Consider the following 27,677-nt stretch of genomic DNA (forward strand, 5'->3'; position numbering starts at 1 on the left):
CCCGCAGTGCAGGCGGATTCTTTACCGTCTGAGCCACCTATTAGTCCCAGATGTAGTGTACAAAAGCACTGGTTTTTCCCTGTTTTGTCTAAACCACTGTATAATTTTCTATTTTCTATTTATAATTTAATATAATGAATTATTTTATTACTTATTTAAAAATTATACTATCGACAGACATTTGGATTGTTCCTAATCTTTCGCTTTTATACTAGCAAAATGCTGTAGTGAACACCTATCACACAGACCTCTGTATGCTACAATATCTTATAGAAATTGCTTGAGCCAAAAAACATGTCATCTGCAATGCTACTTCTATCGTAAATCAGGTTTCCATATATGCCTGAATCTTTCTTCAGCCTCCCTATTCTGCTTCCACAGACAGTTCACCCTATTCCTATGTAAATATGTCACTTAAGTATGGTGAGACTCTTTGTGACCCCATGAACTGTTATAGCCCTAAAGGCTCCTCTGTCCATGGGATTCTCCAGGCAAGAATACTGGAGTGTGTTCCCATGCCCTCCTCCAGGGTATTTTCCTGCCCCAAGGATTGAACACAAGTCTCCCATATCTCCTGCATTGCAGGCAGAGTCTTTACGACTCATGGACTTCTTGGTTGCACAGATGGTAAAGAATCTGCCTGCCATGCATGGGACCTGGGTTCAATTCCTGGGTCAGGAAGATCCCCTGCAGAAAGGAATGGCAACCCACTCTGTATTCTTGCCTTGAAAATTTCATGGACGGAAGAGCCTGGTGGGCTACAGTCCATAGGTTCACAAGGTCAGACATGACTGAAACTAAGACTTTCACTTTCCTTACCATTGGGGAAGCCCATGGAAATATGCTCTTTTAAATACTACAACTGTGTAAATAAATTTCAGCATATCACATATACCTACCATTCAACCAACCATACCATCTAATACTTTAGAAGAATATAAATTACTTCAGTTCAGTTCAGTTCAGTCGCTCAGTTGTGTCTGACTCTGTGACCCCATGAACCACAGCATGCCAGGCCTCCTTGTCCATCACCAACTCCCAGAGTCTACCCAAACCCGTGTCCAAAGAGTTGGTGATGCCATCCAACCATCTTATCCTCTGTTGTCCCCTTTTCCTCGCACCCTCAATCTTTCCTAGCATCACAGTCTTTTCAAATGAGTTATCTCTTCGCATCAGGTGGCCAAAGTATTGGAGTTTCAGCTTCAGCATCAGTCCTTCCAATGAACACCCAGGACTGATCTCCTTTAGAATGGACTGGTTGAGTCAGAATGGCTGCGATCCAAAAGTCTACAAATAATAAATGCTGGAGAGGGTGTGGAGAAAAGGGAACCCTCTTACACTGTTGGTGGGAATGCAGACTGGTACAGCCACTGTGGAGAACAGTGTGGAGATTCCTTAAAAAACTGGAAATAGAACTGCCTTATGATCCAGCAATCCCACTGCTGGGCATACACACTGAGGAAACCAGAAGGGAAAGAGACACGTGTACCCCAATGTTCATCGCAGCACTGTTTATAATAGCCAGGACATGGAAGCAACCTAGATGTCCATCAGCAGATGAATGGATAAGAAAGCTATGGTACATATACACAATGGAGTATTACTCAGCCATTAAAAAGAATACATTTGAATCAGTTCTAATGAGGTGGATGAAACTGGAGCCTATTATACAGAGTGAAGTAAGCCAGAAGGGAAAACACCAATACAGTATACTAACGCATATATATGGAATTTAGAAAGATGGTAATGATAACCCTGTATGCGAGACAGCAAAAGAGACACTGATGTATAGAACAGTCTTATGGACTCTGTGGGAGAGGGAGAGGGTGGGAAGATTTGGGAGAATGGCATTGAAACATGTAAAATATCATGTATGAAACGAGATGCCAGTCCAGGTTCAATGCACGATACTGGATGCTTGGGGCTGGTGCACTGGGACGACCCAGAGGGATGGTATGGGGAGGGAGGAGGGAGGAGGGTTCAGGATGGGGAACACATGTATACCTGTGGTGGATTCATTTTGATATTTGGCAAAACTAATACAATTATGTAAAGTTTAAAAATAAAATAAAATTAATTATAGAATGGACTGGTTGGATCTCCTTGCTGTCCAAGGGACTCTCAAGAGTCTTCTCCAACACCACAGTTCAAAAGCATTAATTCTTCAGCGCTCAGCCTTCTTTATAGTCCAACTCTCACATCCATACATGACTAATGGAAAAACCATAGCCTTGACTAGTCAGACCTTTGTTGACAAAGAAATGTCTCTGCTTTTTAATATGCTGTCTATGTTGTCATACCTTTCCTTCCAAGGAGTAAGCGTCTTTTAATTTCATGCCTACAATCATCATCTGGAGTGATTTTGGAGCCCAAAAGTGTAAAGTCTGACACTGTTTCCACTGTTTCTCCATTTATTGGTCATGAAGTGATGGGACCAGATGTCATGTTCTTAGTTTTCTGAATGTTGAGCTTTAAGCCAACTTTTTGACTCTCCTCTTTCATTTTCATCAAGAGGCTCTTTAGTTCTTCCTTACTTTCTGCCATAAGGGTGGTGTCATCTGCATATCAGAGAAGGCAATAGCACCCCACTCCAGTACTCTTGCCTGGAAAATCCCATGGATGGAGGAGCCTGGTAGGCTGCAGTCCATGGGGTCGCTAAGAGTCAGGCACAACAGAGCGACTTCACTTTCACTTTTCACTTTCATGCACTGGACAAGGAAATGGCAACCCACTCCAGTATTCTTGCCTGGAGAATCCCAGGGATGGGGGAGCCTGGTGGGCTGCCATCTATGGGGTTGCACAGAGTTGGACACGACTGAAGTGACTTAGCATAGCATAGCATAGCAACTGCATATCTAAGGTTATTGATATTTCTCCCGGCAATCTTGATTCCAGCTTGTGCTTCCTCAGCCCAGCGTTTCTCATGATATACTCTGCATCTAAGTTAAATAAGCAGGGTGACGATATACAGCCTTGATGTACTCCTTTTCCTATTTGGAACCAGTCTATTGTTCCATGTCCAGTTCTAACTGTTGCTTCCTGACCTGCATACAGGTTTCTCAAGAGGCAGGTCAGGTGGTCTGGTATTCCCATCTCTTTCAGAATTTAACACAATTTATTGTGATCCACACAGTCAAAGGTTTTGGCATAGTCGATAAAGCAGAAGTAGATGTTCTTCTGGAACTCTCTTGCTTTTTTGATGATCCACTGGTGACTTCTAATTCACTCATTTTAGTGTCTCCATTTGTTTTATATGCTGAATCAGATATTAAGATTCTTAGAGGGGTTTACACAGGCTGATTACTGGATCCTCATTCATGACGGTAGTCTTTTGTGTTCTCCTGATACTTTCTTTGAAATGGTTTGGCTTTAAACAATTTGTGAAGGTGGTTTGTCTCTTGGGATGAATGGGGATCCCGTAATCTTCTCCGGGTCATAATCAGAGACAGTTTAGCACAGGCGGCTGTGAATGTTGCTGCTGCTGGAGGTTGGGAGCTCTTTGCTTCTTGATCTCCTTGGCTTCATGGAGTTGTCAACATTTCAGGACAAGTAACTTACGCAACCAAAACTGCTGACACTTGTATTCAGAAGGAAGGGTCAGAATGAAATACGTAGATTTATTTTGAAGGTGGCTTTTATTACTATGGTTCATTACATATAATGTTAGATTTAATAAATTCAAAATCTTTTATAAGCCCCCCATGTCCCCAAAACATCAGGAGTTCTATTAAAAGCAAAACTGATTTAATATCTTAGAATCTATGAATGTTAGGTAAGAGGAGAAATTTCTCCTTTTGAGACCATACAGCATAAACTCATAATTGCACAAACTAGCAATCAACCTACGACTGTAACAATCCTCTAGATTATGCATCAGAATGGATATCCTGTAATTTTGTAAAAAGCAGGGATATGCACAAGGACAAAAATGTTTGAGAGACTCCAAGCACTCCTTTCTCTTGCCTGTGTTGAAAGTCACCCTGGAAGTCGTCACCGTAAAATGACTGATGTACTAACTTTGGGTTTAGGTAGCTGAACTTCACATCCTTCCTGAGTCTCCACAGAACTGTCTGAAGGCAAGAAGCCATTCAATTAATAAGAGTTCAGCTCTTTAAGGAGCAAACAAGGTAACAAAGATACTCTGAGGAAGAAGATGAATTGGGTCATCTCAAATCTAAGATTCCAATTTGGCGGTGCTTTCTGTGTTTGGTACTTAAGACCATGTCCATGGGAGGGATACTTGAGGTCTTTCTCTTATAGTTCAGGGACAATTCCTTTCTCTAAAACAAGTACATCAAACTGAAAATTCCTGAATTTCAACAGTTTCTATTTTATTAGGCATGACCTTATTATCCTTTATTGAAACAAGGAGAATTTTGGCAAAATATTGAGTTATTTTTGCCCCGTTGAAGAGTGAGGCTTAGTTCTGTTTTTGCGACTTTCATCTCAAAGTGAATCAAAGATCTGTGTTCTGTGACTTCATGCTGACAATATTATGTCCAGAGTAGTGGTGGCAAACATATTTGGCTCTGGGGCTTACAATCTCCTTATAATATTGTAGCTTTAACTGTACTCTTTTCCCTTCTATTTACTGCTGCTTCAGCTATTGTTCAGCTCTTTCGGATACCTGAAAAAAAAAAAAAAACCCTGGAAATTCTGAGATATCTGAAATGGACAGTGAGACTTTAAAAATCTTTTCTTCCCTTTGTCATCTCTTCAGTTTGCTAGCATACTGCTGAAACCCATTTAGAAGCATACATACGGCTTGTTAAAAGTTAATATTAAGGTTAGGGGGTAAAAAGACATGATTTTTCAATAACTCCCTATATTAGATTCACTTGTTATTAGTATTTCATGCCATAGCAAAAGAAAAAGACAAACAAAACAACTCTAGACTTTAGCTTTTATTTCCTATCACCAAAGCATAATAGGATACATGGTCAACTTATTCTGGTCAAAAGAGCAAAATTCAAATTTGGTTAAAAACAACATAGCTTATTTTAATGGGACTGTTAAGAACACTGTTTACATCCTAGAAAATCTGATACTTGTTTTTGAATATATATATACAAAATATATGAATGTATATAATTAATATATATGAATTTTAAAATACAGAGTATTAATTGTGATTTCAGTATTTTCTGGGGTTTCACCAACAACAAGATAAATCATAAGACGTGAAAACAGGTCTACTTTTATCAAAGTTACTTTTCCAACTTAAGGTAACTTAAAGTTACCTTCCCTCCTGCATATTTTAAACTTATGCTTTTAAAAAGCAATATTCAGCAAATCTACTGATAGAAAATTACTCATAAACATATGTTTTTATGTTTAGTAATTTGTTGAATGGATTCTGTTTTCACAGTCACTAACAAGCTCTTTCATAGGCACTGAAGAAAGATCAAGTATGATGATCTGGAACTGTAATTACTCAGGCAGGTTTTCCAGTTGATAACATCATATCCAGTAAGAAGGACTGTTTACCTTCTGATAAATGAAACAGTTCTTCAGTTTTTATTACAATGCTACCCTTTTAACAATGTTAGTTGGATATGAATGCCTCTCTTTTTTTGACTTAATATACATCCACCACATACACTCACACATCATACACACACACCTTCAAGCTGTTGTTTCATTTATATACACGCTTGAGATCGAGCTAATCCATTAATTAATTGGTCAATCAGCTAATAAATAAAAAAGTTAAGACTGCTATTATTTGTGCATTATTACCCTGAACCCCCCAAAAGTATACAAATAGTGGCCTTGTCCTTAAGTTTATAATGTTTTTGAAGAGTCACACACAACCATTAAAGAACAACTAAGTGATGACAATTAGGTAAAGATGAGTCCAGTGGAAGGTCAGAACTGGGGAGAGATCATGGTGGGAGAGTGTAGCAGAGACAGCTTCATAGAGGTTGAGGAGGATTTGAAGAGACTGAAAGAGAATATCAAGAGTGTTTTCTTAAAGAGAAACAAGATGTGGACAAAAAATCTAGGAAAGCAGATGAGCAGGAACAAAGACAGACTGTTTAGTGACACCAAGGAAGGAAGTGACACTTGAGTTTAGTGGAGCTTAGGAGTAGTCATATAGTTTTTCATTCACTCATTTATTCAATATTTATTCTGTACCTACTATGTGCCAAGCACTGCTTCAGGCACTAGAGAACAGTGGTAAAGAAGACTATTCTCTGCTACTGTACACTTTATATTTTAGGTTGAGGAGACAACAAATTAATATTCTTCAGGTGAAGATCAACACTATAAAACATAGCAAAGAGCAGAGGATTTGACAGAGGCAGAGAGGAGATCTTTTTGGAGGGATGGTTAGAGCATACCACTTGGAAAAGGCAGTAATTAAGAGACTTAAAATAAGTGGTGGTCCAGTGGCTAAGACTCTATGCTCCCAATGCAGGGGTCACGGGTTCAATCCTTGGTCAGGAAACTAGATCTCACATGCTGCAACAAAGAGTTCACCTGATACAATGAAAAGATCCCTCGTGCCACACTTAAGGCTTGGCTCAGCCAAATAAATAAATTAATTAAAAAAAATGTTAACAAAAGACAAGTGAGGGAGGAAAGGAATCATACAAAAACATCAGGAAAGTATGTCAAAAGCAGATGAAAACACAATAGAAAAGTCCAAAATGTGTGTTCAGACTTGGTTTCAGTGAAGACTGGCAATAAGTATAAGATAGGTGCACAATGAGCAAGGGGGGCCTGGTAGGGTAGGAGAGCATCAGAGAAGTAGACAGTGATTAGAGCAGGAAGGTGTAACAGGGCATGGGAAAAATCTGGAGAGCTTTGAGCAGAAGTGTGGCCATACTCTATGTTTGAAGAATGTCACACTTGTAGGGAGTTCCCTGGTTCCGAGCTTTCACTGCTCCGGCCCTGGTTCAATCCCTTATCAGAGAATTGAGATTCCATAAGCCATAGTGTCAGACTTTAGTTTTTGGGGCTCCAAAATCACTGCAGATGGTGACTGCAGCCATAAAATTAAAAGACGATTACTCCTTGGAAGGAAAGTTATGACCAACCTAGATAGCATATTGAAAAGCAGAGACATTACTTTGTCAACAAAGGTTCGTCTAATCAAAGCTATGGTTTTTCCAGTAGACATGTTTGGATGTGAGAGTTGGACTGTAAAGAAAGCTGAGCAACGAAGAATTGCTGCTTTTGAACTGTGGTGTTGGAGAAGACTCTTGAGAGTCCCTTGGACTGCAAGGAGATCCAACCAGTCCATTCTGAAGGAGATCAGCCCTGGGATTTCTTTGGAAGGAATGATGCTAAAGCTGAAACTCCAGTACTTTGGCCACCTGATGCGAAGAGTTGACTCATTGGAAAAGACTCTGATAATGGGAGGGATTGAGGGCAGGAGAGGAAGGGAACGAGAGAGGATGAGATGGCTGGATGGCATCACTGATTCAATGGACATGAGTCTGAGTGAACTCCGGGAGTTGGTGATGGACAGGGAGGCCTCGTGTGCTGCGATTCATGGGGTTGCAAAGAGTCGGACACGACTGAGCGACTAAACTGAACTGAAGCCATGTGTCATTGTCAAACAACAACAACAACAAAATCACACCTCATTACTGGGAACAACAGATTGTAGAGGGGGCAAGAGTGGAAGAAGAAAATCCAATTAAGAGAATTTTTGGCCTGGGAAAAAATATAAAGTTAATCAGACTACTGGCAGTAGAGGCTTAACAGCTGGTCCTATTTTTAGACAAGACCAACTGGAGTTACTGATGGATAGGAAGTGCATGGATGAAAGGAAAAGAGAAATAAAAGGTGATTCTTAGAACGGTGGTGGCATTTCTAAGATATGATGAACTGGAGAAAACTGGGGAAATGAAAGATAAAAAAGCGTTCCTTTTATATAGGAATTCTCAGAGCCTTAGTGCTAAGAAGAAGCATTGTGAGCTGCCAATATGGCTAGGGCATAACTAATGTTTCTCAAACTTTTAGACCTTGGAATCGTGTGTGTGTATAAAGCATACTTTGGAAAATGCCCCACAAATCCATTTTTCTTGAGAAATCCCCTAGACTCAAAACGAAATGTGTATATAGAGAGTAGGTTGCACTGATTCAGTTTCCCCTTAGTCCCCTGTCATCTTGGAATTTTAATGTTAAGAAACTTTGAGGCTGCTTAGTCTAACATCTACATTTTATAATTTTGGAAAACTGACATGTTGAATTGTTGCTGCTAAGTCGCTTCAGTCATGTCCGACTCTGTGCGACCCCAGAGATGACAGCCCACCAGGCTCCCCCGTCCCTGGGATTCTCCAGGCAAGAACACTGGAGTGGGTTGCCATTTCCTCCTCCAATGCATGAAAGTGAAAAGTGAAAGTCAAGTCGCTCAGTCGTGTCTGACTCTTAGCGACCCCATGGACTGCAGCCTACCAGGCTCCTCCGTCCATGGGATTTTCCAGGCAAGAGTACTGGAGTGGGATGCCATTGCCTTCTCCGTTGAATTGTTAATAGACCAGTTTCACAAACCTAGTATCATTTTGCTGACAAAGGTCCATATAGTCAAAGCTATGTTTTTTCTAGTAGTCACATATGGATGTGAGAGGTGGATCATAAAGAAGGGTGATTGCTAAAGAATTGATGCCTTCAAACTGGTGCTGGGAATCACAGCACAACTCTTGAGAGTCCCTTGGACTGCAAGGAGATCAAATCAGTCAATACTAAAGGAAATCAACCCTGAATATTCATTGGAAAGTCTGATGCTGAAGCTGAAGCTCTGATACTTTGGTCACTTGGTGTGAAGAGCTGATTCATTGGAAAAGGCCCTGATGCTGGGTAAGACTGAGGGCAGGAGAAGAAGAGGGCAACAGAGGATGAGATGGTTGGATAGCATGACCAACACAATTAACATGAGTCTGAGCAAACTCCAGGAGATAGTCAAAGACAGGGAAGCCTGGTGAGCTGTAGTCAATGGTGTTGAAGAGTCAGACACAACTTAGTGACTGAACTACAATACGTCATCTTACACTTAAAAAATACACTTCTTCAAAATATATTTACACGTATTAGCTTGAGTTTATCTTTGCTTGAGAAACTGTATATCAAGACGACTATGGCCTCACTACATTTTGACAATGGACTTGAATACCAACATTAGGACCAGAAAGGTGCTGACAATCATTTGGGGGGGAATGATATAAATATCCTGTCTTTTAATGTAGCCATAAAAGAAGTGGATTATGTATCAGTTTTAAAACTTAATATGCACACTCATAATAGGCTAGTTGGTTTCATGAAATTATCCCATTAGGGGCTGATAGACTTGAAGATGATTTTCACTCTTTAGTGATAATTATTTTTATTGTGACATTTAAACATTTTTGCTTTAAATACCACCTATATCCTATATCCTCAATTTCTGCATTTCAGCCTAAGAAAATTTAGACTTATCTGTAATATTATTGTAGCATTAATGGAGTCTCAATAGTAAATGTCTTATTACTGATATTATAACCATAAAGAGTTTCTCTTTTTAAATCATCTACATATTTTAGACAAGTAATAAAATAATCTTTTCTTTATATTTTCAGATAAATAAATTAGACTGCAAGAAATATAGCCTGTATATAAACCTGAAGTTGACATAGAAAACTCCCTCTCTGGGAACACAACTATTGTTGTTGTTCAGTTGCTAAGTCGTGTCTGACTCTTTGCAACCCAACGGACTGCAGCACACCAGGCTTCCCTGTCCTTCACCATCTTCTGGAGCTTGCTCAAACTCACGTCCATTGAGTTGGTGATGCCATCCAACCAGCTCATCCTCTGTCACTCCCTTTTCCTCATGCCCTCAGTCTTTCCCAGCATCAGGATCTTTTCCAATGAGTCAGCTCTTTGCATCAGGTGGCCAAAGTATTGAGCTAAAATTTAGCTTTATGTTGTTATTATAAATCACGTTGAAAGAGATTCTGAACCAACTTCAGGATAACACTGATACAGTAATATACGTTTAGAATGACTCTGACTCTAAAAGATTTCAATATGATCAGGAGAGTGATTTGATCTAAGGCAGTGCCAGGTGCTTTGACCTGAACTTCTGAAATGTCGGTCTGATCTTTATCAGAACATTCAAAGAGCTTTAATGTCTATTGAATACTCAATCCAGAGTTCACATCTCCTTTCCTCTTTGAGAAACTTTTCAACTTTCAAGTATATTTCAAATATAATCTATTTAGTAAAAATCTATCAACATATAAAGAAGTTGTGTAACTTGCCAGCAAGCACAAGATGAATTACAGATGCTCTTTTAAGAGTAAATGAAAAATGGGTATAAAGAGTCTTAAATCCTATTGGCCACAACTAAAGAACTGTGAGTTTTGATTTGTTTTGTTTTTGTTTTTAAGATGTCTTAGGGTAAGTAAATTCTCTTTTTTTGAGTCATCTATAGCTCTACATATTTGGGCAGTTCTGCCTTTTTATCCCAAACTACCACAGAATCCACAGGGAATGGGAACACTCATTTTTGTTCTTCACTAAATCATCTGGGCAGCATAAACCAGCATCTATTCCAAACTTTAATGTGCAGGCACACTATTCAGTCTTGTAAGTTAGCGTAAGAGCAGTAGGCCAGAAAAGGATGCACTGGGGGAGGGAGTGAATGTTTTACCTTCGCTTCCTGATAACAGGCACTAGACTTTCTAGTAGAAGGTTCCATGTGTGAAGCTTAATAAACTTGAAAAGAAAATAATTCTGGTAACAACTGCTTTTCTCCTAATTCAGACAATTTCCAAAACATCTGAAAAAAGCCACAGATTTAGGAAAATTTTACAACAAAAGTAAAGGTAATTAAAATTGTATGTGTTAAGTGCCCTAAGTTGCTTCAGTTGTGTCCAAGTTTTTGCGACCCTATGGACTGTAACCTGCCAGGCTCCTCTGTCCATGGAATTTTCCAAGCAAGAATACTGGAATGGGTTGCCAGGCTTTTTTTCCAGGAGATCCTCCTGACCCAGGGATCAAACCTGGGACTCTTATGTCTCCTGCATTGGCAGGTGGGTTCTTTACCACTAGTACCATGTGGGAAATTGTATAGTAAAGTAGTAATTGCATAGAAATTCTATCTTAGGGCTCTGACCCATAAGGTTGTATTTACCTATTAAGTTCCATATTCTACTTTCCAGGGTTCAATGGTAAGAATTTATCTCAAATGAAAAATGGATTGATTCTGGCAAGACAGACTAACCGATTTTAATATGACATTTCCACATAAAGTGTTAAATACAATTTATTACATGTTCCCAAGCCATGAACAACCTTTTTCTACATATTTTCAAATCTTGGTTAGTGCAAAAGCATTGCAAAGATCACTGGTCTTTTGTAAATTAAACAACACAAAAATCCTGAACAAACATTGTTAAGTAACAAATTGATCAAGCACAACAAAAATAAACTCTTATATTTTCATCAATTTAAGTTAATATTTTAGCAATTCTTTTGTGCCAATCTAAGGAACAATATTTGCAAATTACTTTCTATATCCTTTTTTTGTTTTGATTTTTTGGCAATTTAAATTTCATCTTATTTTCAAATAGGAGGAAGAATTACATGACTACTTCTGGGGGTTCTTGTCTTCCTGTGCTATCTTAAAATTCTCAAATGACTGATACATTTTGTCTTTTATGTTTCAATTTACAAAAGCAGGCAAAGGACTGTCCACAAACCTACTTCTTTTTTTTGGCCACACCGCACAACTTGTGGGATCTTAGTTCGCTGACCAGGGAATGAACCCGGGCCCTTGGCAGTGAATGCACATAGTCCTAACCACTGGACTGCCAGGAAATTCCCCAAAAGGCTTTATTGCAAGCTCTCTCCACACATATCAAGTCTAATCTTTTCTTGTTCTGAGCACAGTGTTACTATCACTACTTGCTATGCACAGGTGAACTGGCCTCTGTGTTGTATTTGTTATCTATTTGTTGTTGTTTAGTCACCAAGTAGTGTCTGACTCTGCGATCTGGACTATAGCTACTCTAGACTGTAGCTAGCCAGGCTCCTCTGTCCATGGGATTTCCCAGGCAAGAATACTAGAGTCAGTTGCCATTTCCTTCTCCAGAGAATATTCCCAACTCAGGGATAGAACCTGTCACCTGCACTGGCAGGTGGATTCTTACCACTGAACCACCTGGGAAGCCCTTGGTTATCGATTACTGTGTAACAAATCACCCTAATCATGGCTTAAATCAAAACAAAAAACTGTGATATTAATCATCTCCCTGTTTTTGTGGGTCAGGAAACTGGGTGCAGATTAACTGAGTGCCTCTCATGCATGGTCTCTGCCAAGGCGTTACAATCAAGGCGTCACTGGGGCTGCAGTCAACTCAAAGTTCAGCTGGGAAAGATGCTGATTCCAAGCTCACTGAGTGGTTGATGATAGGCCTCAAAACATCCACTTTCAACAGAGCTCATGTGAGCTTCTCCACAAGGCTGCTTAATAACATAACAGCTGACTTCTCCCAAAGCAAGGAACCCAAGGGAGAATTAGACACAGCAGGAGCACACCGAGAGAGCAAGATAACACCCAAGCCAGAGGCCACAATCTTCCTAAAAGTCAACTTCACTTCATCCAGCCCAGGCTCAAGGGGAGGTAATTACATAAGTACAGGGCTTCACTGGAAACTATCTACTGTGTATTATCTCAGTTTTATTCTACTGAAACTGAATGAGGCCATTGAGGCTTAGGACTGTTATGACTTGCCCGAGTGGTGGGGACAGGATTCAAATACAGGTGTGTATGATACCAAGCTATTCTCTCAACCACAATACTCCAGTGCCTTTTCAGATAAGAACTTCAGTTATGGCCGGGGGCCTTGGCACAGTATCTGTTTTGCTATAAATATTTAGGGGTTTCTTGCACTGTGTACACTTGTGCAAAAACTTGTCAAGATGCCAAAAGCCCTATATATACAGTTATTAAAACATGTAATTTTCTTTTCTTCCTAAACAGCAGGTTCAGGAAGCTTTCTGTTATATTAACATATAAATGTTTCCCTTAAAATGCAACAGAAGCATCTGAAGAATAACTGGCATGTTAAATACATCACATATGCCTTAAAGGATCTGTAAACCTCAGTGCCTGTATATAAAAACAATAGATTACTTCTTTCCAGATCCATAATGAAAGAAAGGGGAAATACTCAAAAAGGCACTGTGTGGGGTGGACCTCACCTTGGGGGTACCTCTGAGGTTTCGACAATCTTTGCTTGCTTATCTTCTTTTCCACTAGTGATAGAAGGGGCTACGTGCGCAGGGTGAGCTACCCCACACCTGCGACACATATCTGATTCCCATTAGGAAATCCTCAGTATCCAAAATAGAACCAATGGAACAAAGAAACATTTAATCAGATGGAAGTCAGTGAGAATAGATGTTTTTCCTCTTATTTTAAATAAATAGGGCTGCTCTTCTTTTCCATTCAGGATTTTACAGCGTGTACTTGACTGCTAAAGCCTTGAAAAAACATGATGCCGTACGTCTGGCACATTTTAAAACACATTTATCCACCTAAAGGAATCAAGTAGGAAAACACCCTAAAATCCCAGCTGGCTTGAGAAAAGTAAAAAAACCATAACCTCCCTCCTTGTAAACAAGTAAAGGAGGTTTGGTTTCAATTAAGAAAGCTAAATTTGGATATTATTGTCTAAAACTGGCAATAGCAATAGCACCTGCTCAAAGAGATGCTGAAAATACTCAACACTGGAACCTACCAAACAGAAGATACAAGAAGTCAGGGATTACGGCAAAGCTTGAGAGTTCTCTCTCCAACATCCACTCATCTTTCTTACCAATAAAATTCCACTTTAGTCCTAGGAAAAATGTGAACTTCCTCAAGGTATCATTCCCAAGATTTCCTTCCAGCTGGCTGCAAGGGGTAACTAAAGAGATGTTAGTGCAAGTTATTGGGGAGGATCTCCAGAAGAGCTCCTTAAAAGTGGACAGACACCTGTCTCGATTTTCTTTTCCCTTTTTGATTCTTGCATCCTTCCCTTTTCCTCTACCTCAAATGTATTTACTGGAGCTCCAGCTGCCATTTTATAGCCTTAATCATGTAAGCCAGTGCTAAGGAGTTAAAAGGTACAAAGTCAGAGTGAGAGTGTGTGTGTGTGAAAGTCACTTAGTCATGTCTGACTCTTTACAACCCCTTGGACTATATATACAGTGCATGAAATTCTTCAGGCCAGAATACTGGAGTGGGTAGCCTTTCCCTTCTCCAGGGGATCTACCCAACCCAGGGACTGAACCCAGATCTCCCACATTGCAGGCGGATTCTTTACCAGCTGAGCCACAAGGGATGCCCAAGAATACTGGAGTGGGTAGCCTATCCCTTCTTCAGCAGATCTTCCCAACCCAAGGAATCGAACCAGGGTCTCCTGCATTGCAAGTGGATTCTTTACCAACTGAGCTATCAGGGAAGCCCTACAAAGTCAGAAGGATCCTGAATGTTTTATGACTTTGCTAAGCTTTTGTACCTTTAAACTACTCACCTCTGACTTGCTGCTATTTCTAGCTTCTGTTACTAGGAGGAAAGTATAAGTTCCAGCGACAAGGGTACCAAGACTACACTGTGTGTGTCTACTACTAAAACAGAAACAAAAATGTACTTGAGGGTAAGCTCAAAATGTTGGAAGTGAGACTGAAAATTCCACTGAGTCAGAAATTTTCATTTGGGGGCTGAAAAACAACTAGTGGAATATAATGTCCTCTAATAGCTTAAGAGTATATGCATGGTTAAAAACACAAAATCATAGTAATCAGGTTATGCCAATCACCTGAACATATACACCTCCAAGTTGCATTGACAAGTATCTTTTCTTTTCTTGTTCTTTGCTAGAGTATCTAATCTACAAACTTTAGAGTGAAAACACCTAAAAATGTTAAAAAATAAATAAAGGGGATGAATTTTAAATTAAAGCAGTGAAATTTTGCCTAGGCAAACAAGTTAATATATGGAAAGAAACAAAGTTCTTAATCAATTTAAAACTTATGGATAAAATATGATAGTTTTGTCCCTAGGAAATTCCAAGTAATTTTGCAGATTAACTTTGGTAAGTAGACAGGACATTGTGGCATAAATATATATTTATATTGACTTTCCATCAGTTTCACACTCATTGTTTGGTGTTCATTTTCCATTCAACATGAAATATATAAAACATATATTTTATGCACTTCTGGAACAAAAAATATTTAATAAATATTTAAAAATCAAGACAGAATGAGTAGAACCAGACACAATCTGATCTCATCCATACAGTTAAGGGATTCATCTCAACAATAAAATAACAGCACCAGCAGCTAACAGCAAAAGTGAATGTTTTATGTGCCAAGTAATGTAAACACTACACATGCTAACTAATTAAATTCTCATAATAATCCTATGTGAGGTAGGAACTATTTTAATCTCTATTTTACAGATGAACAAAATGTGGCAAGAGAGGTTAAAGTACTTGCCTAAATTTACACATCTAATAAATTACAAAGGTCAGTTTTAATCCAGGAAATCTGATTCAAAACCACACATTTCTACTTGTATACTATTCTTACTAAGATGAAAAGTAGACCTACGCCATGCTACTATGTTAAAGTTAAAAGACTTTCCAATAAAATGGGACAATCCAGTAATGGTAAACAAAACAAGAAAAGACCAAGAATCTTCTATTTCTTTCTTTAAATATCTGTAGGGAATTTGCAAATCAGAATTGGTGGCGTTTTGGGTAGAAATTTCATAAATTGATGGTTCATAGCCCAGAGATATTTGTGAGGCTGGTATAAAAGCTATTATATGACTTGTTACTATTTCAACCACTTACTTTTCTTGTCAAATAAATAATAATGATCATCTGTAGTTGCTTTTTATACATCCAAAAGAAGCAAATGGTTGGAAACTAGAATTCTTACAGAAAGAGCCATGTCAATTAATAAAAATGCCCATTTAAAATTTTTATTTCTCACCTATACTTGTATTTTTATATTTATATTGACAAGGGAGAAAGGTTCAGAAGAAAACCTGGCAAAGTGTCTTAAGTGTAATCCACCTTCCCCAAGCATCTTTACAAATGCATCACAACTAGGAAGTAAGATTAACAAAGGTGGGAGGAAATTTTATTTCTTACAAAAGTTACCCATAAGTGCATACTGCGTTTGAGATGCACCTGAAATATCATATAAAGTATCACACAGTCCCAAGACATCTGCTCTTTCTCCATACAGTGTACTTTCTGAGGCCGCCATTAATTACGGCAATGCAGCCAATACAGTGAAACTTTTCTCTTTTTATTTTAATGCGGACAAATTCAGCCAATACACTGAAACTCTTTCTTCTTGTGTTCTGATGTAAACAAATGACATTATGCAAGGAAATAGCAGGATCAGGTAATCTAAATGGTGTGTGGTAAAACAAATGCAGACTATTATCATAGAGAAATTCCATAGGTATGACCTATCCAAATGACTTACCACCTCATTTACTATATAGGTATCACTATGCTTGGATGAAAAATGATAGTTTTGCTGATGTATATCTAGATTTCTGTAAGTAAAAGACACTATGGAGTTTAAAGTCTTCAGGAAATGCCAAGATAGTGACTCTGAATATAACCGTATATATGAAATATATGTTAAATGTTAAGTATGCTAAACCAAAAATCAAATCATATGCTCTGAGTAGAAGTTGGTCTTACTAATTTTTCTATGAAAATCTAGCAGTCAAAAGCTATATGGAATCAGAGGAAAGAAGCAGAGAGAATGTTTCCTAATTCATTCTACGCCAACATTCTAGTAATGTTGTGGCCAACATGACTCTAATACCAACACCAAACAAAGACATAAACAGAAAACAAGACATCTCTCATGAACACAGATGAAAAAATCCTTGATAAAATACTAGCAAATCAACCCAAAAAAGGATAAAAAGAATTATATACAATGACAAAGTAGGTTTTATCTCAAGTATGCAAGGCTAGTTCAACATTCAAAAATTAATCATCACATCAACAAGCTAAATAAGAAAAACCACATGATCATATCAATAGATGCAGACAATGATTTGACAAAATCTAACACACACAATAAAATCCCTCAGCGAACTAGGAAGGAGGGAAACTTTCTTAACTTCATAGACACTATTCACAAAAAACCTTGAGCTAACATTATACTTTAGGTGATAAATTCAAAGCTTTCCTACTAAGATCAGGTGCAAGGCAAGGATGTCCTCTCTTAACCATCCTTTCAACATCATAACAGAAGTCCTTTCTAATGCAATAAGTCAAGAAAGCAAAATAAAAGCTATACAGATTGAAAGGAAGGTAAAAATCTTTGTTTTATAATAAAGATGGAATGATAAACAGATGGCAAACATACATATGAAAAGATGCTCAACATCATATGCCTTCAGAGAAATACATATTAAAATGACATACCCCTACACACCTATTAGAATGACCAAAATCTGGAAAATTTACATCTCTAAATGCTAGCGAGGATATGGAGCAACTCTCATTCACTGCTGGTGGGAATGCAAAATGGTCCAGCCACTTTGGAAAACAATTTGGTGGTTTCTTATAAAACTAAATGTATTTTTACTATATGGTTCAGAAATTGTGCTCCCTGGTATTTAACAAAGGAGTTGAAAATTTATGTTCATACATAAAACCTAAATGTGAATGTTTATAGCAGCTTTCTTCATAACCGCCCAAATTTGGGAATAAATATGATGTCGTGGGTGTTCTTTGGAAGGAATGATGCTAAAGCTGAAACTCCAGTACTTTGGCCACCTCATGCAAAGAGTTGACTCATTGGAAAAGACTCTGATGCTGGGAGGGATTGGGGGCAGGAGGAAAAGGGGACGACAGAGGATGAGATGGCTGGATGGCATCACCGATTTGACGGACCTGAATTTGTTTGAGTGAACTCCGGGAGTTGGTGATACACAGGGAGGCCTGGCGTGCTGCGATTCATGGGGTTGCAAAGAGTTGGACACGACTGAGCGACCGAACTGAACCGAATGATGTCCTCCAACAGGTGAATGGGTAAACTGTAGTATATCCAGAAAATGAAATACTATTCGGCACGAAAAAAAAAAATGAGTGATCAAACCATGAAAAGCCATGGAGGAAAGTTAAATGCCTGTGCTGTGTGCTAAGTAGCTTCAGTCATGTCTGACTCTTTGCAACCCCATGGACTGTAGTCTGCCAAGTTCCTCTGTCCATGGGGTTCTACAGGCAAGAATACTGGAGTGGTTTGCCATTCCCTTCTGCAGGGGCTCTTCCTGACCCAGGGATCGAACCTGCCATCTCTCATGTCTCTTGCATTGGTAGGCAACATTCTTTACCACTAGCGGCACCTGGGAAGCCGTAAATGCCTAATAATAAGAGAGAGAAGCCAATCTGAAGAGGTTACATATGATTCCAATTATATGACATTTTGTTAAAGAAAAAACCCACAGACAGTAAAAAGATCACTGGTTGTTGGGGTGGAGTAGGAGGTGTTGAATAGGCAGAGCACAGAGGATTTTTAGGACAGTAAACATAAACCGTATGATGTTACAGGGTGGCAAGTCATGAGTTTGATCCCTGTATGATGTTACAATGCAGGGATGCGGGTTTGATCCCTGGGTCGGGAAGATCCCCTGGAGGAGGGCATGGCAACTCAGTAGTCTTGCTTGGAGAATCATCACAGACAGAGGAGACTGGTAGGCTACAGTCCATAGGGTCACAAAGAGTTGGACACGACTGAAGTGACTTAGCATGCACATATCATTATGTATTTGTCAAAACTTATGAAATTTACAATACAAAGAATGAATCCCAGTCTAAACTGTGGATTCTGAGTGACTGCGATGTGTTACTGTATGTTCACCAGTTGTAACAAATGTACTAACCTGTGGGGGATGCTGATAACAGGGAGACGGTGCATCTCTGGGGGCAGAGAGTATATGGTAAATCTCTGTATCTTCCTCTCAATTTTGTTATAAACCTAAAACTACTAAAAAGATAAATCTATATAGTTCTTCATTTAGTCAAAGAAAACACTGAAGTATATTTTAAAATTTATGTTGAGTATATATATATATATAAGTACAATTTTTAACAAAAAGTAGACCTTTCAGTGATCAGAGAGCTTTACATAAAAATGAATCATGTGTCCAGCATTACCTATGTCGTGAGCTGAGAGAGAAATGAGAAAACATAGGGACACTGTTTAGGGAGGAAGACCACTACACTAATGCAGATATTAGAGACCTCTGCAGAAGTACTCTTCCTCAGAGGTGGCATTAAAGCTGGGATTGCCAAGAGTTCATTAGTTCATAAATTACTTCCAAAATTACCAAACTAGTATTCATATTTTAAGGAATATTGAACCACAGTTAAGAAAAGACATGTTTGGAGTCTTGCTCAGTTAAAGTCAACAGAAGAATTGAGTTCTTTGGGGGAGTGTTACAAATAGATTTTACGTGTATCCTGTAGATAGGAAACAAAGTCACAACTGATTGCATTGAATCTGGGCCCATCAAAAAGAGGGATGAAATCCTGGAAAGCAAAGAAAGCTGACTGGCATTTCATTTCCTTGAGGGACTTCATCCCACTATTTGATGATCACTCCACAAGGTTCCTTGTACTAAAACTGTTGTTATGCAAAAGAATTGTACAAAGTTGTACAAAATATTGATTTCATCAGGTAAATTTAGTAGTTTCAAAAGAAGTCTCAAAAGTAGAATGGAAACTAAGTACTGACAATTCTGATCATCACTCCTATTTTACAGATGAGGAAATTAGAACATCAAAGAGTTCTGTATCTGAGGACTGGCAGTAAACTATATTCAGAACATACAAGTTCTTGGCTCCAGAGTCTAAACTCATACTGTCGTGCTGAATTAATGTCCAATACTTTGTGACAGAAGATGAATATTTAATGAAAACAGTATTTATGGGGAGTGGTTCTTGCCTGGAGAATCCCAGGGATGGGGGAGCCTGGTGGCTGCCGTCTATGGGGTCACACAGAATCGGACATGACTGAAGTGACTTAGCATAGCATAGCATAGCATATCTTTTTAAATCAACTTTAGTAAATGGTATAGGGAGAATAAATAATAGTGTAAAGGACTATTCAGATTCTAGAATACATGAAAGTGAAGTCGCTCAGTCGTGTCCAACTCTTTGAGACCCCATGGACTGTAGCTTGCCAGGCTCCTCCATCCATGGATTTTTCCAGGCAAGGATACTGGAGTGGGTTGCCATTTCCTTCTCTAAGGGAATCTTCCCAACCCAAGGATCAAACCAGGTCTCCTGCACTGCAGGCAGATTCTTTACCATCTGAGCCACCAGGGATGCATTGTTGCTAACATACATGAAAGTACAGGAAAAATGAAGAAAACATTTAATTAAAAAATTATTACAAGGTATCTACACATGCTAAAGACTACAAAGTACTTCTGTTGTCCAAATCAAATAGTGAAGCTGTTGGAAGGGTTAATGAAACACATTTCAAATAAAGTTTGAAAAAAAAAAATCACAGCAAAGCAACATTTCAAAATCTGGTTCTCATTATTTGGCTATTTAATCCAAAAAAGGTAAACGGTGGGGGGGGGGGGTGCTGGGGAGAGGGAGCACTATGAATGAATGAATAAATAAATATTAAGGATCACTTCAGTGGCTAAATTTTCTGTATTCTTGAGTCATTACAAAGCGAACCACATAATTTTTAGTTACATCCATCTCAAAATAGTCTTTGGTAATGCAAAAATGGAAGCTTTAATAGAATTGAGAAGTATGTTTATCAGATAATCAAAATACCAAAATGATAGTTATCAATAACAACCACTTAAAGTGTAACTTACTAGAAAATTGACATAAATTACTTGATTAAAGGATAAAACCACAAAAATTAATCTTGAAGAAAATATTTAAAACTCAGTTTATATTTTATAGGCAAGCAAACTATTGACAGAAAATGAAGTGAACAAATTTAATGTAAAAATAAGGATTATTTGTTTTGGAAACTTGCTCCTAATTAAGAGATTGCAGGTGCCTGATTTTGAGTATGAATAAGCCAGGTGCAATTTCACAACTCTTAAAATGTGAAAAAGAGACTCAATGAAAATATTTTAAAGCAGAACTTTACTATAATTAAAAGCTCATTTAAAAAGTATATAAGCATACTCTTCTCTAAAATCTGGAAATTTTACATTGTTCTTCCTCTTTCTTTAAACTTTTATATTCACTCAGTGTTCCCTACCATTTTCATCCTAGCAATATATGTTATGCTCAACAGTGATCACTCCATTTTACTTCTCTGAAAATATGCATTTAAAAATTAAAATTCATTGAGCCTTTTCAGAGTTTAAATTATAATTTCTGAAGTCCTTTCATTGTTAAGTCATCAGAGATAACACTAATTAAGGACTGCTCAATTATAAGTCCATGATAGCATTTGATAGAGATCAGTCACATCTCAATGTAAATCCCCTTTTTCAGTTTTCTTTTGGGCAAACACTTCAAACTTCACTTCCTAACCATCTTCCTGTTGCACATTTTGCTTCAAGCATCCTGTCTTTCTTACATTTTCTCAAATACAACCAAGCAGTCTTCTATATCAGCCCACTGCTCTTGGTGTTTTATCTGGAATGTTCTTCTCCTAGACAGTTGCATGACTTGATCACTGTCTATATTCATGTCTATTCTTCAATGCCAACTCAGTTCATCACTGAGGCCTGCTCTCACTCACTTTCTTTTTTTGTTCACTCACTTTAAAAGAGCATCCCTACTCTTCATCTGCATCAGTAACTCCTGATCCTTCTTCATGACATTTATTATCCCCAAACATTATCAGTTCAGCCGCTCAAGTCCTGCCCAGCTCTTTGCGACCCTGTGGACTGCAGCATGCCAGACTTTCCTGTCCATCATCAACTGCCGGAGCCTGCTCAAACTCATATCCATCAAGTCAGTGATGCCATCCAACCATCTAATCCTCTGTCATCCCCTTCTCCTTCCTGTCTTCAATCTTTCCCAGCATCAGGGTCTTTTCAAATGAGTCAGTTCTTTGCATCAAGTGGCCAAAGTATTGTAGCTTCAGCTTCAGCATCAGTCCTTCCAGTGAATATTCAGGACTGATTTCCTTTAGTATTGACTGGTTTGATCTACTTGGTGTCCAAGGGACTCTCAACAGTTGTCTCCAACACCACAGTTCAAAAGCATCAATTCTTCGGCGCTCAGCTTTCTTTATAGTCCAACTCTCACATCCTCACTCTCACATGACTGCTGGAAAAATCATAGCTTTGACTAGATGGACCTTTGTCAGCAAAATAATGTCTCTGCTTTTTAATATGCTGTCTAGGTTGGTCATAGTTTTTCTTCCAAGGAGCAAGTGTCTTTTAATTTCATGGCTGCGGTCACCACCTGCAGTGATTTTGGAGCCCTCAAAAATAGTCTCTCACTGTTTCCATTACTTCCCCATCTATTTGTCATGAAGTGATTGGGACCAGATGCCATGATCTTAGTTTTTTGAATGTTGAGTTTTAAGCCCACTCTGCTCTTTCACTTTCATTAAGAGGCTCTTTAGTTCTTCTTTGCTTTCTGCCATAAGGCTGGTATCATCTGTGTATCTGGGGTTATTGATATTTCTCCCAGCAATCTTGATTCCAGCTTGATTCCACCAAAATATACATGTACTTATTGTCAGTCTCACAGCCTATTAAAATGTAAGCTCCCTAGAAAATCCTAAGGAAAATAGGGATTCTGATATATTTACTTTTATATCTACAATGTTTAAAATAGTACCTGGCATATGGGGTGTTGACTAAATGTTTGATGAATTTATTGAATAAAGAACAAAAAGAGAAAAAAATAACTATTTTAGCAGTTACACTTTAGAAAAAAATACTGTCATACATTTTCAAAATTTTCAAGATTTTAATATTTTTACCTTCAAATAGATGTATAAATTATTTAAAATGATTTTAAAAGCTTGCAAATCATTTTAAAAAATAGTACACTAGTGATAGGGCTTCCCTCATAGCTTAGTCGGTAAAGAATCTGCCTGCAAGGCAGGAGACCCATGTTCGATTCCTGGGTTGGGAAGATTCCCTGGAGAAGGAAATGGCAACCCACTCCAGTATTCTTGCCTGGAGAATCCCATGGGCAGAGGAACCTAGAATCGATGGGGTCACAAGAGTCAGACACAATTTAGTGACTAAACCACCACACTGTGATGGCTATTCTTTAAAATTACATAATCTAATTAATAAAGTACAATATCACATGTGATAAAGGTTTGCATTCTAAATAATGGATAATGGTTTTTATTTGTATGCTGTGTGTGTGTGTGTGTGTGTGCTCAGTTGCATCTGACTCTTTGTGACCCCATGGACTGCAGCCCGCCATGCTCCTCTGTGTGTAGATATACTCAGGATGAATGGGAGAATAAAAGAATTAGTAACAGTAATTTATAAAACTATTTGAAAATCATATATATTTTGAAATTTATAACAAATCAATAAAATGAGCAAATTGTCAAGTTTCTTCATTTCTGTCACTGAAAATTGTTATTGGAAACTCTCATTTTCTAAACTTTGTTAGATCTATTACTACAGGGAGGGTTCCAACCTAATTTCTTTGACATTGACAATTTTAGGCTTTTAAAACTAGAAGAACTAATGATGTTGAAGTCTCTCTGAAAAAGTAGCATTCTGAAATGCTCCATGAGTCGATATAACACTGTGAGTCCTCAAACATCCTGGAATCTCAAGGAGTGCTTAGCTGGACCTAAAGGAAACTCCTTTCAGTGGTCTCTGGATACACAAGCTCTGCTTGCTTCAGCTGACTTCAAAATCCAATCCTCTTGTCACTATCTGTGTGAGGGTCAAATGTAATATTGGCTACATACACCTTTTAAAAATTACTATTTAAAAAAAAAATAAAATAAAAAATAAAAATTACTATTTGAATCCAGGCCACACAGTAGAGATACAAAGTATCACTCAAAAAGAATTCTGTCCTTGTCTACAGATACTGCCTTATCCATTTCTGCGTGGAGAAGTGGCCCAGCACCAGTTATTAATATCATCACTATAAAACAAATTATCATAAAACTTAGTGGTATAAAACAACCATTGATCATGCTTATAAATTCTGTGAGTTAGGAACTGGAATATGGTGCAGCTGGACAGCTTATTTTATCTTCATGTTTGGGACCTCAGCTGGAAAACTTGAAGGCCAGGAGCTAGCACATCTGAGGACTCAATCACTCTCATATCTGATGGTTGATGCTGGTCCCCCCACATAGGCTACTTTCAATTTTGTCACTGCTAGGTGGCCAGATATCACAAGTTAGTGTTTCAAGAAAGAAAAAGATATAGGTGGTAGCCTTATTGCCTTATCTAGCCTTGAAATTACATAGTGTCATATCGTCACGGGCTTCCCAGGTGGCACCGGTGGTAAAGAATCCACCTACCAAATGCAGGAGATATAAGAGATGCGGGTTTGATCCCTGGGTCAGGAAGATCCCCTGGGGGCAGGCATGGCAACCCACTCCAGTATTCTTGACTGGGAAATCCCATGGACAGAGGAGCATGGCAAGCTACACAGTCCATAGGATCACAAGGAGTCAGACACTACGGAAGCGATTTAGCATGCACAGATGCATATCGACCACATTCTATTTGCTGAGGCATTCGCAAAGTTCAGCCCCAGACTGAGGGGAGTGACAGGAGAATGCCGGCCTGGAAACACTACTGTGGGCTTTTTTGAAGAATATAACCCAACACAGGTCCTACCTGGATGCTATTTATCATGCTCAATTTCTTGAGGGTGTTACTTCTACCTCCAGTTCAGGTGACTGTTGAAGGAAGTAAACATTTACCTAAATTACAAGAGGTAACAGGTCTCTGAATTGTGTTCAGGAAGAATAACTTTAATCTTTATCGGACTTAAAACACAGGAAAAATCAAGGTCAAGAAATAAATATGGAGGATTAGGCAAATAGTGATGGGATAATATATTCAAGAGACAAATTATTTTCCTCATTGGTTTATTTCCACAAATCACTTGCAACTGAACTTGCCTTTCTTCTTAAAAAATTTTAACAACATCCTCAAAAACATATCATACCATATCTCCTTGAAAACTATGCCCTTGCCTAGACATATGTTTCTGTCCCCACTATCTACTTGCCTTCCTTAGCAAATAGAAAACAAGAAGGGAACCAGGTGCTTGTACTCATCTTACCCTATTAACTTCACAGAAAGCCCATTCTTAGTCCTGTGGGTTTACATTGCTCTGTGAGTTGAGCAGCATGAAAATGCTCCTGAAGCCTCAATGTAAATTGTTTCTAATCCTATAAAAACCCCAAAACACACCCAGATAATGGGCAGGAAACTGAGCTAAACCAACTTCATTGGTCAGCATCTTTCTCTAAACATGATGTGGATCAAATGGGAAGCCAAAACTCCAGCCTTCTCCTGCTGGACACTCAAGTCAAACCTGTTTTAGCTAAAGAGGATTCTGAATATACTTTTAAAATGTAAAGAACAAGGGTTGAAATAATGGACATATAAAAAACAGACAACAGTCTACTTAAACTTGTTTTCTCTTTTTAAAACTAAGATATAATCAATATATCATATATTTAAACAAAGCAGGATATAGCAGGTAGCAAAATCTCTCCTAACACAACTCCCAGAGAAGATCATCGATCACTTTTTCCTTTTTGTTTATTAAAATATATTTTCTAGTACAATACTCACACAGAGGCATACAGCAAAATATGTTCATATATACAGAATCATATAATCTAGGAGGTTTTACAACCATATCAACAAATCTAGATTTGCTTTAGCAGACACATGATATTCTATTATAATATAATTCATTTAATCAGTCCCCTGTGGATGGACATTTAGGTTGATTCTAACTTTGAAACTACTGAAAAATAGAACTCTACTTGGGTGACTATGTGCCAAGGGATATTTAACAAAACACATTTTCAAAGGTGGTAGGGACTGAGTGTCAAACTTTCTGTAGTAGCTTACAGGGCAGTTGAAAGGGAAAAGCTTGCTTAAAGATGTATACATGTAAGATGATACTCTACTTCACAAATCAGAAAAGTTAACCTGTTAAGATATGTTGGTAGTAACAGGGCTTAGGGCTTAACTCTTGTTAATGAGGCCCTTGGGAAAATATAAACACTCTGCCGAAGTCGAATCATGTCTGTGCACCACATTCGTGTCTTCAGCTCAAGCTTCTGGCGCTCCAGCCTGCAATTGAGGCCTTGCATCAGATGCCAAACTAAACATTTGGGAACAAGAATTGTAATGACCTTCTGTTTATATTTGTTTGTTCTAAGTAATTTAAAAACATATAACATGAAGCAAAACACAGAAAAATTAGGATGGGGAAATAACTCTAAGAAATAGGAAACTGGATATCTTTCAAAGCATTTTCTTGGATAGGATATTCATATATTATTCAGAGCACCTAATTAATTGTCAGTGTTGATCAGCATGGCCTCTGAAACAGAGAAAGAGGAGGGGGATATATGAATTCTATTCAGACATTAGTGAAAAATACAAAAAGTTAAAATTACCTGAATGCATGAGATAAGAGCAGAACACAGACTCTTTCCAATTCACTTTCCATATCTCCATGTCTGGTGAAGTTTGCATGACTGACTAATAGCTATTCTAGTGAAGCCACAAGAGACTGATTATTGCTATTATTTTTTTAATCATGAACTTTTTTATATAATTAAACCCTTCCTCCTTCTCTATTTTAAGAAGGGAAAATAATTGTCTGCCCCTGAAGGCTTTCATATGAAACGTGCCAAAGCACATTGCTGATGGTGTAAAAAGGACTTTGACATGTTTAGCATGAAATACTTCAGTGTCTGAAGACTATTCTCTTCTTAAAATGTCAGATTATTCTCAAATGGCCTAGATGAGTCTGTGGACTTATTAAAAGAATGTGCTAACTAACATCTCCTCTGTTTGTCTTTACAATGTAAGTTCCTAAGGAAGAAATTTCCCTTTGGGGGAGTAGCAGTGCCCGGGTGTCTGAGATGCTGGCAGTTTTCTGCTTGACTAACGTTCTGGTTACACAAGTGTGCTTCCTTTGTGAAAATTCACTGAGTGGTAGCCTTAGAATTTACATTAAACTAAAATAAAAGGTTTTATAAAGAGAAGCAGCTGAGTAGATACAGCTTCATCTACTCTAGTTAATTTCTCTTGATATTTAAAAAATATTAATGGGCTATTATTGATAACCAGCACAACCAAATCAAAAGACAGTCTTCCTACTGTGAATCACTTTGTTATGCACTTGCTAAGTACAAATATTTTCTTAACTGAGAGGGTGATGCAATCAATGGCTAACATATGCTTTTCTTACTTTCATCAGCATAATTATCATAATACTGTCTGAAATAAAATATTCAATTTACTCTAAATATTGACAGTAAAGACTAACTAAGCACTTGTAATGTGCCAGGTGTCAGGCTCTGAGCTAAGTGGGTTACATGCCCACTACCATTTAATTATTAAAAAAGTAGGAGCTTTCTTGCTGAGAAACACCATTCTAAGGTGGCACATTCTGAATAGTCAATAAGATTAGCTATTACTTGCACAGAATTTACCTTCCTTTATCGTTTGCAGGTTCTTTCACTTT

The 27,677-nt window shown here is 38.2% G+C and overlaps 1 protein-coding gene across 8 annotated transcripts in view; it reads right to left on the bottom strand.

Annotated features, from left to right (window-relative positions):
• The window catches only part of CCDC91 (coiled-coil domain containing 91), a 395,073-nt gene that overhangs the window by 5,770 nt on the left and 361,626 nt on the right, over positions 1-27,677 (bottom strand). The window contains exon 13 of one of the 8 annotated variants that reach the window (XM_061417531.1): positions 24,794-24,855. The exons of 4 other annotated variants lie outside the window; for them this stretch is intronic. In XM_061417531.1, coding sequence (XP_061273515.1) covers positions 24,814-24,855 — 42 coding nt within the window. In that variant the 3' untranslated portion in view covers positions 24,794-24,813. Of the gene's footprint in view, positions 1-4,310; positions 4,628-10,302; positions 10,769-24,793; positions 24,856-26,378; positions 26,526-27,677 lie in introns of those variants that run through there. 3 more of the 8 variants (XM_061417534.1, XM_061417530.1, XM_061417528.1) reach the window with 3 other exon arrangements.

The sequence above is a fragment of the Bos javanicus genome, chromosome 5 (genome assembly GCF_032452875.1).
Source record: "Bos javanicus breed banteng chromosome 5, ARS-OSU_banteng_1.0, whole genome shotgun sequence".
NCBI classification, from domain to species: Eukaryota; Metazoa; Chordata; class Mammalia; order Artiodactyla; family Bovidae; genus Bos; species Bos javanicus.